The sequence below is a fragment of the Dreissena polymorpha genome, chromosome 4 (genome assembly GCF_020536995.1).
Source record: "Dreissena polymorpha isolate Duluth1 chromosome 4, UMN_Dpol_1.0, whole genome shotgun sequence".
Classification (NCBI taxonomy): Eukaryota; Metazoa; Mollusca; class Bivalvia; order Myida; family Dreissenidae; genus Dreissena; species Dreissena polymorpha.
Window position 1 is genome coordinate 52250071 of NC_068358.1, and position 12384 is coordinate 52262454.

Genomic DNA, 12384 nt, shown 5'->3' on the forward strand with positions numbered 1-12384 from the left:
ATGAACTTGTATTCATTAACAATTCATTAACCATTTAAAACAATTCTTAAAACGTACTTGTATTTGTATCATGAACATAAAGACATGATTTATTCTTCAAAAGGTGTATTGTGACAAATTCATGAAAGGATGAGAAACATATTTATGATTCTTTGAACTGTTTTCAATCTACTAAATGTTAAATGTAGTTATTTATTTCATGGACATTGTAAGCAGATGAGGAACTTTTCATTATAGTTATTTAATTAATCTTTTTGTTTCAAGAAGTAGATTAACATGGTTTGAAACATAATAAAAACAGTTATTTTAAATACAGAGTATTTTAAAATATGTGTTATACTTTACAAACCTAATCCAAACATATTTTTTAATCAAGAGAGCCATGATGGCCCTTAAACGCTCCTCTGAATACACAGACAACAATTTTTAATTTAATTTATTTATTTTAGCTCAATTGCATACTAGAAAGCCTAAGGCTTATTTGAAACCCTCTGGAGTCACTTTCCTGGGACAATAACTAGTACTTGGTGTCTATAGGGGAAATATAAAGAACTCTTCCACAGTGGGGATCGACCTGTGACCTCCCAATCGCTAGGCGGATACCATATCAACTACACCACTGCAACCTTGTTGAAGACTCAACATGGTGTTACAGTTGTGTACCCTACTTGTCCCTTATTCAAACATGGCCATCATATTGTAAAGATTAACATTCTAACCAAATTTCATTTAACTTGAGTCTAGCCCCAAGGTTGGTAAGATTTTTGTCTTAAAGATTTGAACTGGTTACATAGTTTTCATATGCATGTGACCCAGATTGAAACTTGGGCCTAGATAATGTAAAGACAAACATTCTGAACAATTTTTTCTCAAATAGCAATTATAAAATCTTCATGCAATTTGTATGACTTGTGGATTTCAACAATGCTTGAAAATTTCACGAATTCTGTATTATTCAATATAATTGTAACACATATGAAAACAATGTTATCGGTACTTCGTGCATCACTGTGTTACATGATCAATAAACAATAGCTTGTTTTGATTATGCATGCTGATTATTATGTTTGATTTGAGAATGGTATGATGTAATTAAGTGTGTATATTTATATCTCAGTGGCCTTGGGGTAGGGCATTTTCACATTGATTGTTAGGTGGAAGTATTAAATCTAAAACTGGGTTCATTCTGGCGTGGACTAACCAGAAGCTCCCAAATCTAGGGGGTATCCGCATGCCTTTCAGGCCATCAACCAACATAAATTGATAGGTATCCAGAGAACAGATGTTCAGAAGTATCAATGTTTCATAATTATGTCAATACTGGCTAAACGCTATATATTTAACTTATTAACTCAAGAAAATAATTTCATGAAAATGTTACATATTATTTTAGGGCATTATAAATGATTGGTAAAATGGATACAAATGGTATAGGTTGTAGATTAAAACCAGTTAAAATATGATCTTATAAACATTTTCTAAATATATTTAATAAACAAACACTTGAATTTATCTAAGGGAAAGTACTGACATTTTGTCATACTAGATAATGTATTACCTCCCTTCTTCACAAGCAAAAAGTTTTTTTTTTAAATACAATGAAAATCATATCAAAACAATGAATAAAGGAAACCTTTTTTAGGCAGTTTACCCTGGCAAAATCAATGTGATACACAAACAAAAGATACAGGAGAAGACAATGAACATAAAATTAAATTATAAGATACAAAAGTGAAAGAAACCACATTTCACACACCCAAAAACCTGTTCATGGTATAATCAAAAAGTCACTAAATATATAGCTCACCAAGACCCTCACATTTGATGTGTCATAAGAAAGGAGAGAAGGTTAGCACTCCCCTTGATAAGGACGGAAGAGGTCTTCATGACCTTTATGACACATATCAGGCATGTCCCTCTTACTTTGAGGGCACCTCATATTTTTTCATTCACAAAGCGATATCCAGAACAAATGTTGATGATAAAATTGTCACCAAATGACAAGACAATGTATTGATAATATAATATTTGTACATGTATTTATTTTATGCTTTCAGGTGGTTTATAGAGAAATATAGCTGAAATAAAACTGGTATTTCACTTTTAAAGAGTGAAAAATATCAGTGAAAAATATCAATATTTTTCAATCTTTTACTGTGAAATGACGTCATTTTATGGACGATTTGAAGTCATAAATCCAGCAAAATTATCCAGTTAAACTCTTTTATAATGTAAATTAACAGTAAAAAACGCATAAATAAAAAGAAAATTTGTTGGATTCGATGGAATATCAATTTTAATTCACTCGTGATCATAAAAAATACATATTTTCACTCCTCTCTGCGCCACTCATGAAAATATTATTTGATATGATCACTCGTGAAATAAAATCGATATTCCATCGAATCCAACAAATATCCTCTATATAACTTTGCCTTCCTTCTGATGTGATTGCTCTTTTACCATTGCTTTTTTTGCAAAGTCATCATAGTTTCTGTACTTTCAGACAAGCCAACCACACAATTTGAACAACAAGAACTACATGAAAATAAACACAAAGTTCTCAGGTTTTTAAAAACCTGAAAAAAAGCAAGCCACTAATCCTGCAGGGCTACCAGCTGACAAAATCAGCTCAACCTAACTTAGGTTTTGGTCAAACTAAAATTCATTATTTTGCAGTATCCCGTACATTGACATGTTCTTTTTTCTCCAAAAAAAAGCAAATATCAAGCAGTCTTGACATTTTGCAGAAAAATAAATTACCCAAATGAGCACACATATTGAACGGTTACCGTTGTGAGCAGATGATCAATGCATTAAAAAGTACAAAATTGTCTGTTCATAATGCTACCTGACAGGTACCTGTAACATAATCATAGCACTAATTGATCTGAACATTGGTCCCCAGATCAGACAAGTATTTTAGATATTGTATGCCAGCAGAGTAAATTTTAAGTCACTTACACTAGCAAGCAATATTTAACTTACATCTGTAATCTTTAATAAACTACAAATGTGACCACCGCCTAAGATTAAAGCAAATATGAATGCAAGACTTACTTGTCTTCACCTAGGACAACACCAAATGCCACATGCTCTACTCTGGACAACTTTGGGTTGTAGTATCCAGCCTTCTGTCCTGCACCGAAGATCAGGTCAAAGTGGGTGCCCTGCAAAACACCACGTTGGTTTGTTTAGTTTTTAGCCATTTTTAACCCTTTCAGCGCTGGAACTGAATTTTGAAGGCCTTTGCAAACAGTTTGGATCCAGATGAGACGCCACAGAACGTGGCGTCTCATCAGGATCCAAACTGTTTGCTATTCTTATAGTATTCTTTGAAAAAAATATAACAAAAATGCTAATTTTATAAACTCAACAGAGGACATTTTAGCAGACGACAAATTTCCCAGCATGCAAAGGGTTAACAATATGAGCCTTGCTCTTGGAAAACAGGGCTTAATGCAGGTGTGTTAAGTGTTGGCGTAGATTAGCCTGAGCAGCCTGCGCAGGATAATCAGGGACACATGAGCAGCCTGCGCAGGATTATCAGGTATACATGAGAAGCCTTCGCAGGATAATCAGGGACACATGAGCAGCCTGCGCAGGATAATCAGGGACACATTTTCCGCTTTAATGAATTTTTGTTTAAAAGATGTCTCTTTTTAACAAAAATCATGTTTATGCAAAAAGTGACATTCAAGACTGCACAGGCTAATCTGGGACAATAGTTTGCAGCCCAGTAAGCTCATACTTAAGGCATATCATGGCAGATGGGTAAGTTAACCATCTCAAACTTTTCTTTTCTTTGGACAGCTTGGATACTCTCAGCTGTTTACAAGTACTAAGTGCACATACTCATGGCAGTCACTGACAACTGCCCTACTTCAACAGCTGTTTACAAGTACTAAGTGCACATACTCATGGCAGTCACTGACAACTGCCCTACTTCAATCCTGGAGAATGACCACAGAAAAAAGGTGACCACTCAACACAAACGTATTGTTACCGGTTTAATATTCAAACTCATGAGCCTCGAATTGATATTCCAGCACTCTACCAAGTGTTGTGACTTATGATATATCACAAAACATTTACATACTCTTCAATTGATCTTAAATTGCTATAGTCTATTTGAGCAAAGCATTCCAATGATGGCCAACAATTTACATCTTTTGAGTATTATTATCTATAAAATGTACCTGTCCTGCGTCCACTACATATATGAGCCAGTCTCCCTTCTCCACCTTGAGGCGATGTCTAATTGCAGCCATGTCTGATGTGTCATATGTATAACCTCCGTCAGACTTGACCAGTGTCATCGGAATTTGCTGACCTTCTACAAACATCACCTTGCGACCTTCGTCCATCAATGTTAATCCTTTAAAACAAATCTCATTTGATAAGCAACACATTTCTAACGCTTATTCCGTGTCAATTCATGAATATGCCCTTTGGTATTTACAAGATGCTTCAGAAGATTACTTTATCATAAATACTTTATAAGTTTTGATCACAAAATTGCAATCAACATCATTAAGTTATATGCAGATTTTCAGCTATAATTATAAGCTGTCCAAGTGTCCAAAGCTTTAGATAAAAAATTTAACTCATGGTCACTATGAAGAGGACGATAAGACAATTTTGCTAACTGAATATTAAAACTATGAGCCGTGAGGTTTCTGAGATTGTGTAAGTAATTTGCTTTATAAATCTATTTTAATCATGATACCACTGGGGCTTGGCAAGTTTTGACTACAGGCAGGATCATTGAAGAGTACCACTAGACCATGTAACTGAACAAATATTTAACCTCTGAGGTGTGCAGTTTTAGAGAATATTTTTCAGTTGCCACTTTCAAATCTATTTTCAGCTCTGGGGACCATTGCATTGGACCAGATAGATTTGAATAACTGCAAGAGGGTCATCCATTGATCATTCCTGTAGTTTTTGGGAAAATCTGCCTTGCATATAACATTAAGATTTTGTTTGAAGCAAATTTTTAACAACCAACGACAAATCGATGGGGGATGCTGGAGGACCAACTACCACAGTATCTCACCATGATCGAAAGACGCACAAACTCGCTTTAAAAGGGGCACTGAGTTATCACTTAAAAATAGCCCCGACCAGATAGGTACAATACAGAAACATGAAGTTGGGCTATTGCAATTTCACCAGTTTACCTTGACATTGCATACTGGTCGAGACTAGTGAAGTGTAACAAAGTGAAGATCCAGCATTACCATCCTACCTAGATCATCCAGTTCTCGGACCACGTCCTTCATGAGATCCTGATAGAACGACTCCCCTCTCTCCAGTATCCGCACACCCAATCTGTCATACACTCTCTGAAACTCTGCAAACAATCAACACATCACTAACTAATGTGGTCTAAGAAAACAATCAACCAATAACTGACTACTACTGACTGGTTAGTGGTCTGCAAGCCCTTGATTCTATCTAGTATGATAGCCTGGCGGCCATGTTTTTCAACTAACCATAACCATTTTCGTACTCGTCAAAGATATTATTGAGACAAATCTGACCAAGTTTCATGAAGATGGGAAAATAAATGTGGCCTCTAGAGTGTTAACAAGCTTTTGCTATAGCCATATGTAGCTATTTATGGCAAAATGCCCCACTCCCTGGTGGCCATGTTTTTCAACAGACTAGAATCATTTTGGAACACAATCAAGACATCATTGGGACGTATGTTCTGACCAAGTTTCATGAAGATCGGACCATACATTTGGCCTCTGGGGTGCTAACATGGTTTTACTACAACCATATTTTCGAACTCGCCTAAGATTTGATTGGGACCAATCTTGTGACCAAGTTTCATGATGATCGGACAATAAATGTGGTTTCAAGAGTGTTTACAAGGTTAAACTATAGCCATGAAAGGAAAAATGCCCCGCCCCCTGGAGGCCATGTTTTTCAACCAACTGGAACCATTTTCGAACTCGTCCAAGATATCATTGGAACAAATCTTCTGACCACGTTTCATGATATTATTTATATTGTATTCCGCTTTAAAATTGAGCACTTTATATTGGATTTCGCTTTATAATTGAGCGCGTTATATTGGATTTCACTTTATAATTGAGCGCGTTATATTGGATTTCACTTTATAACTGAGCCTGTTATATTGGATTTCGCTTTAGAACTGAGCCTGTTATATTGGATTTCACTTTATAACTGAGCCTGTTATATTAGATTTCACTTTATAACTGAGCCTGTTATATTGGATTTCGCTTTATAACTGAGCCTTTTATATTAGATTCCACTTTATAACTGAGCCTGTTATATTAGATTCCACTTTATAACTGAGCACATTATATTGGATTTACAGTGTATATGAAAACACTTTGGTCCAAATAAGCTGTATGGATGTGAATCTGAGTTTTGGTGTAATTTTGTTTATTTGCTAGATAACGTCCTTTATTGTAAGATAATATTGGTCATAAATCAAATATGTTTACTTCACAATAATTCGTCATAACTGAACTACTAGTCATAAGATCTGCTCTAAGACAAGGCCCAGGCCAATACTCATTCTTGGTCCATGGGCTATGAAAACAAAATAATTGATAAAACTGTAAAGTTCTTATCCCTTTAATGTTGAGTCTTATTTTGAAGATCCACTTCTGCTTACATTGTTATACATCAAAAACAATTTCAACAAGATAATGTGTCCATCGGGCCCTCATTACACTTATGTCTAAAAACTCGAGATACGTTAAAAACACTAAACCTTGATTTGCAAGTCAAATTGCAGGTAGACTTACACACCAAATATCAGTTAAATATCTAAAAGCGTTTCACAAACTATTCCGGGAAATGTTATAAGTCCAAGGCTCATAACTTCATTAACAATCAATAGACCAGAACAAAACTCGTACTTGATCTGTAGGTCAAGTAGGTAGATTCACAAACAAAAAAATAAGGCTAGTATATGGAAGTGCTTCAAAAAAAAATCCCAAAAAGTTTTATTAAGTACAAAAAACTGTTATTGTTGAGAAAAAGTCCAAGGCACATAACTTCGCCAAAATCAATTGGCCAGAATTAAACTCGTTTTTGATCTGTAATGCAGGTAGACTCACATACTAAAAATCTTGGAAATATCTCAAAGCAATGTAAGGAAAGAACTCCAGAAATGGAATGCCAGATGAACGGACAGACAGTGCTAGTACTATATGCCACCCTACCAGGGGCATAAAAATGCCAAAAGCAACATTGGTAGTCAAATTGTTACTCATACTTTTTCCGTTGGCAGTCATAACAAGACACACAGACATTTGGACCTTCTATGCAAAAAATTCCTACAGATTAGTATTAACCCTTTCCCACTTAGATACGTATTCTGACGCATTTGTAGTGCCTTAGAAAGTTAACTTTAATTAAAGACCTTTCTTACTAGATTCATGTTTTAAAGGCTTCATTTCAAACCTTTAGATATTAATGAGCCGGCTGTTCTGGTTTTATGCTGTTTGCACACAGCCATTTTCACTTTGCTTCTGAGTGGGAAAGGGTTAAATCCCATATTTCAAATAAGAAACACATTCTGCTGTACTCAAACCATGGATAAACACACAAATAAAATGACCACTTCTATCTGAAGCATATAAAACTTGAACACAAGCGTTACCTTTCCTTGAGACGTCACAGATGAGGTTCCAAGCCTTTATGTGATCCGGATCATGGCTCTGCAGTTGAACAACGGCAGAGTAGGCCCGCTTCTTAAACTCGGCATCTTCGTCAAAACGAACCTTGGATTCCTGCATACAATTCCAAATGCATGATTACTGACATTCATGGGTTGAGTGGAAGTCTGATGCATCTTCTGAAGACTCCTTCATGGATTTTATAGCTTTTGACATATATCCATATCTTGTGAAATGTTTAAACTGGTCAATCTGTATACTATATTATATAACGCTTGAATTCAGGTAGATTGTGTTTTATGTTTGCTATTTTAAATACTGATAGACAAATAAATACAATTGTGTTTTAGATTTTCAGAATAATAAAAAAATACATAAAAGAAGGAAAATATGATTAAAGAGTGGGAGAAAAGGTGAAAGTCGCATACTTAAGACAAACTCTCCCAAAATGATTTGGAGGACTATTTACTAATCAGACCTGTGTCTTATAAAAAAACAACAATACAACCTACATGTGCAGTTTGGTCACGGGCTACCCCATCCGGATAAGTAACCAGAGAGAGAGAACATTCTGGCTGCATATGACATAAAACCCATCTTCACTTGAAGCAGGTCATATCATGACAAACAAACTTTACATGTAATTATTGAAAAAAACATCTGCATAAACTTTTGTGGTGAACATTTTTAATGACCCGGTAGAAACAATAAATGTGTTTGTCAGAAACACAATGCCCCCTATTGCGCCATTTTGAAGCCATAAATTTGACCTTTGACCTTGAAGGATGACCTTGACCTTTCACCACTCAAAATTTGCAGCTCCATGAGATACACATGCATGCCAAATATCAAGTTGCTATCTTCAATATTGCAAAAGTTATGAAGAAGGTTTAAGTTTTGGTTAAAGTTTTGGGACACACACACACATACAATGACAGACAGGCCAAAAACAACATACCCAGATCTTTCGATCCGGGGGCATAAAAATGAAATTATTAGTCATGCTGTCATAATTAACAAAGAAAAAATCCTACACCTAGTAATCATGGGCTCAATGCCTACAGAGGAATGGCAATAAGTAGGAGCCCAGTAGCCACTGGCCCCATAATTAGTGGTGTGCCCCTAGAATTATAACACAACTCCAATGTTTACTGTACAAAAAGTGTGTAAAGAATGAGGGTGGGTAACCATGGTTAAACTTGTAGTTTCTGAGGGTGGGTAACAATTTTTAAACTTTTAGTTTATAACCCTGCTACATACTTGTTTATCAGTTGGAAGTTATCCCATAAAAAGATGTTAAATAACAATGTATCAAAAAGCAAAGCTACCTTGTAGAATGCCTGAAGGTCAGATATGGGTGGCGAGACAGAGAGGTAGTTGGGAAACTTGTCCTTCAGATGGGCAATCAACATTCCAAACTGCGTGCCCCAGTCACCCAGGTGATTGAGGCGCAGAACATCATGCCCCACCCACTCTAACAGCCTGCTTATACTTTCTCCAATGATGGTGGACCTAAAAACAATAAAAAGGCAAACAATAAGTTAACTGATTAACATCAGTTTCAACAAGAACTAAAAAAGTCAAACATTTCAAATAAGTATAAGATAAACAGAAATGTGTCTGAAAGACACATATGCCCATTGAGATGATTTTCACAAAACTCAGATTATGTTAAAACTGTTAACACGCTAATCATTGTTTAAAATGATACTGATTCTATCTATCATATATTCTTTATGGATACTATATGACTGATATTTTCTTCCAATAAATTTGGAACAGAAATATATGTTCAATATGAAATTTAACTTGTTTTACAGAAAAAGTATAGCATTGGATTATTACATCCTTAAAAAACATCATCTGGAGACTTTAATTCAGCCGTCATAAAAAAGGGCTTGCTGAATTATTATTCTTTGCAAACCTAAATTCATGGATCATATATTCCAGCCATGTAATAAACACAAATTAGTGTTACAAGAATAATAACGTTTTTTACAGCACAAACATACCTAAGATGACCAACATGCATTTCCTTGGCTATGTTTGGAGATGAAAAGTCAATGACGACCCTTCGCTTTGCCAGAATACGCGGAGGTCTGACGCCATTTTCCAGGATACCATTAACATGCTGGCCTACGTAGGCCTTGCTCAAATAAACATTGATGAAGCCTGGTCCAGTGACTTCCAGCTACAAGAAAATATTTGATTATCACATAGCAATATAACAAATACAGAATGTTGTCACTGCCCATAAATGAAACCATGTACTGGACTTAGAGGTGCTGAAATGAAACATGTCTCATTTGTCAATTGAACGCTTAAAGGTCTTGTCAGCATATGTGAAAAGAAGACTGAAACAAGAGCTGTCACCATAGGATGACTTATGCCCCCTATAAACGCTTGAAAGAAGTTATGAGCTTTTTTCGAAACCTAAACGCAGATTTCGAAACCTAAACGCGGACCCTAAGTTCAAGGTCAAGGTAACAGGGGTCAAACTTTTTGAGCATATGGAAAGGCCTTGTCCATATACACATACATACCAAATATGAAGGTTATATCTCAAGGAACATAGAAATTATGAGCATTTTTCATAACCTTAACGCAGATTTCGAAACCTAAATGCGGACCCTAAGTTCAAGGGCAAGGTCACAGGGGTAAAATTTTGTAAGCGTATGGAAAGGCCTTGTCCATTTACACATGCATACCAAATATGAAGGTTATATCTCAAGGGACATAGAAGTTATGAGCATTTTTCGAAACCTAAACACAGATTTTGAAACCTAAACATGGACCATAAGTTCTAGGTAAAGGTCACAGGGATCAAAATTTTTGTGTGTATGGAAAGGACTTGTCCATATACACATGCATACCAAACATGAGGGTTATAGCCTAAGGGACATAGAAGTTATGAGCTTTTTTCGAAACCTAAACGCAGATTTCGAAACCTAAACGCGGACCCTAAGTTCAAGGTTAAGGTCACAGGGGTCAAAATTTGTGTGCGTATGGAAAGGCTTTGTACATATACACATGCATGCCAAATATGAAATTGCTATCTGAAGCTACATAGAAGTTATGAGCATTTTTCGAAACCTAAACGCAAAGTGTAACGGACAGACAGACAGACAGAGGGACGGACAGTCCGATCACTAAATGCCCTCCTTCTGGGGCATAAAAACTTCTGCCTGTCGACTGATTATTATCATATAACAGACAAAAGATCCTTTCTTCATTTGTGCAAAAAAACTGATAAAACTGCGGGGAATCACTTGATCACAAAAGTACATCGTACACACAAAATGGCGGAAAAAGCTCTCGCTTAATGACAAAAATCAAGGTATTCTCATATTTTATAATATCAAAATAAATGATAACTATGCGCAGAGTACCCATTTAGTACCCACATATCTAAAAAAGCTTAAACAACGTGCAAAAACCTTGTATGAAATATTCTAAGCATGTTATAAAGGAAAAAATGTTGTAATTTTTTCGTTGTTTGTCATCTTGAATAGCAAACATGTCAAAATAAAGTATGTGCAGACGATGTACAATTTTCATTGTTTATTGTTCCTGAATGTTTGAGAAAACTACAGAAATCTGAGAAAAACGACAATTACCAGAGTACATAAGGCGACTAAGCGGGTACTCTGCGCATAGTTATCATTTATTTTGATATTATAAAATATGAGAATACCTTGATTTTCGTCATTAAGCGAGAGCTTTTTCCGCCATTTTGTGCATACGATGTACTTTTGTGATCACGCGATTCCCCACAGTGTGATGAGCCTTTCTATCTGTCAACAGCTGATTGTTCTATGACAGCCCAAAGTTTCCATTACTATAATCAGCATAGGAGCAAAGAGAGCTGATAAGCCCTTCTGGATCTCAACAGCTTTCCCATTAATGCCAAAAGATCCTAACAGCATACATGCCTCATTCTGGGAAAACTGGGCTTAATGCATGTGTGTAAAGTGTCGTCCAAGATTAGCCTGTGCAGTTTACAGAGGACACTTTCCGCTTTTATAGAAAATTCATTTAAAGGAGGTTTCTTCTAAACAAAATGCCAGTCAAGGCGGAAAGTGTCGTCCCTGATAAGATTCTGCACACCACAGAGGGAAATCTGGGATGACCCTTTACACACATGCATACATTCCAGTTTTCTCAGAACGGGGCTAATAGGTGTTTAATAGGATGATAAGCTCTTCTGGCTGTAAAAGATATTTCATATACAACCATTTAATAACATCAACATAATTTTGTAGTTTTCTGAATACAGACACATCAAGGGGGTTCTCATATGTGTGGATTTCAGATTTGAATGAAAAACAAACAAACTAACAGATGTTTTTTGAGAAAGCTGTATCAACTTATTTGCTATTTGAAAATTACTCATTAATGTGCATTAAGAGATAAGCACACACCAATTAATTAAATGGCACTATCTACTGCCATGTGAGCGACATGTGTGCCTAATGTGTGTGTTGATGATGGCTATCATGGTATGTAGAACTAACATAATTGCTTTCAAAGATACTAGAATACAGTTTCATATCTTATTTCTGTCGCATCAATATAGCACAGGGTACACTCTCAACTTGTTTTATTATTTTTATGACAGGAAGTCTCCTCCAAGCAAATCCAGTTTATGTGGAAATCGTCCTCCATGATAAGCCTGGGACTACACCTTACACACATGCATTTAGCCCCATCTTCCCAGAGC

The 12384-nt window shown here is 35.8% G+C and overlaps 1 protein-coding gene and 1 non-coding gene across 2 annotated transcripts in view; one reads left to right on the plus strand and one right to left on the minus strand.

The window, feature by feature from the left end:
* The window catches only part of LOC127876084 (arginine--tRNA ligase, cytoplasmic-like), a 150496-nt gene that overhangs the window by 133758 nt on the left and 4354 nt on the right, over window positions 1–12384 (minus strand). The window contains exons 5-10 of the mRNA XM_052421000.1: window positions 9677–9855; window positions 8993–9176; window positions 7649–7778; window positions 5252–5356; window positions 4200–4378; window positions 3061–3170 (exon numbers count right to left, since the gene is read on the minus strand). Coding sequence (XP_052276960.1) covers window positions 3061–3170; window positions 4200–4378; window positions 5252–5356; window positions 7649–7778; window positions 8993–9176; window positions 9677–9855 — 887 coding nt within the window. The remainder of the gene's footprint in view (window positions 1–3060; window positions 3171–4199; window positions 4379–5251; window positions 5357–7648; window positions 7779–8992; window positions 9177–9676; window positions 9856–12384) is intronic.
* On the plus strand, window positions 1827–1947 carry LOC127880348 (U6atac minor spliceosomal RNA). Its single transcript, XR_008049538.1, has one exon. It is a non-coding gene; the product is annotated as a U6atac minor spliceosomal RNA (small nuclear RNA).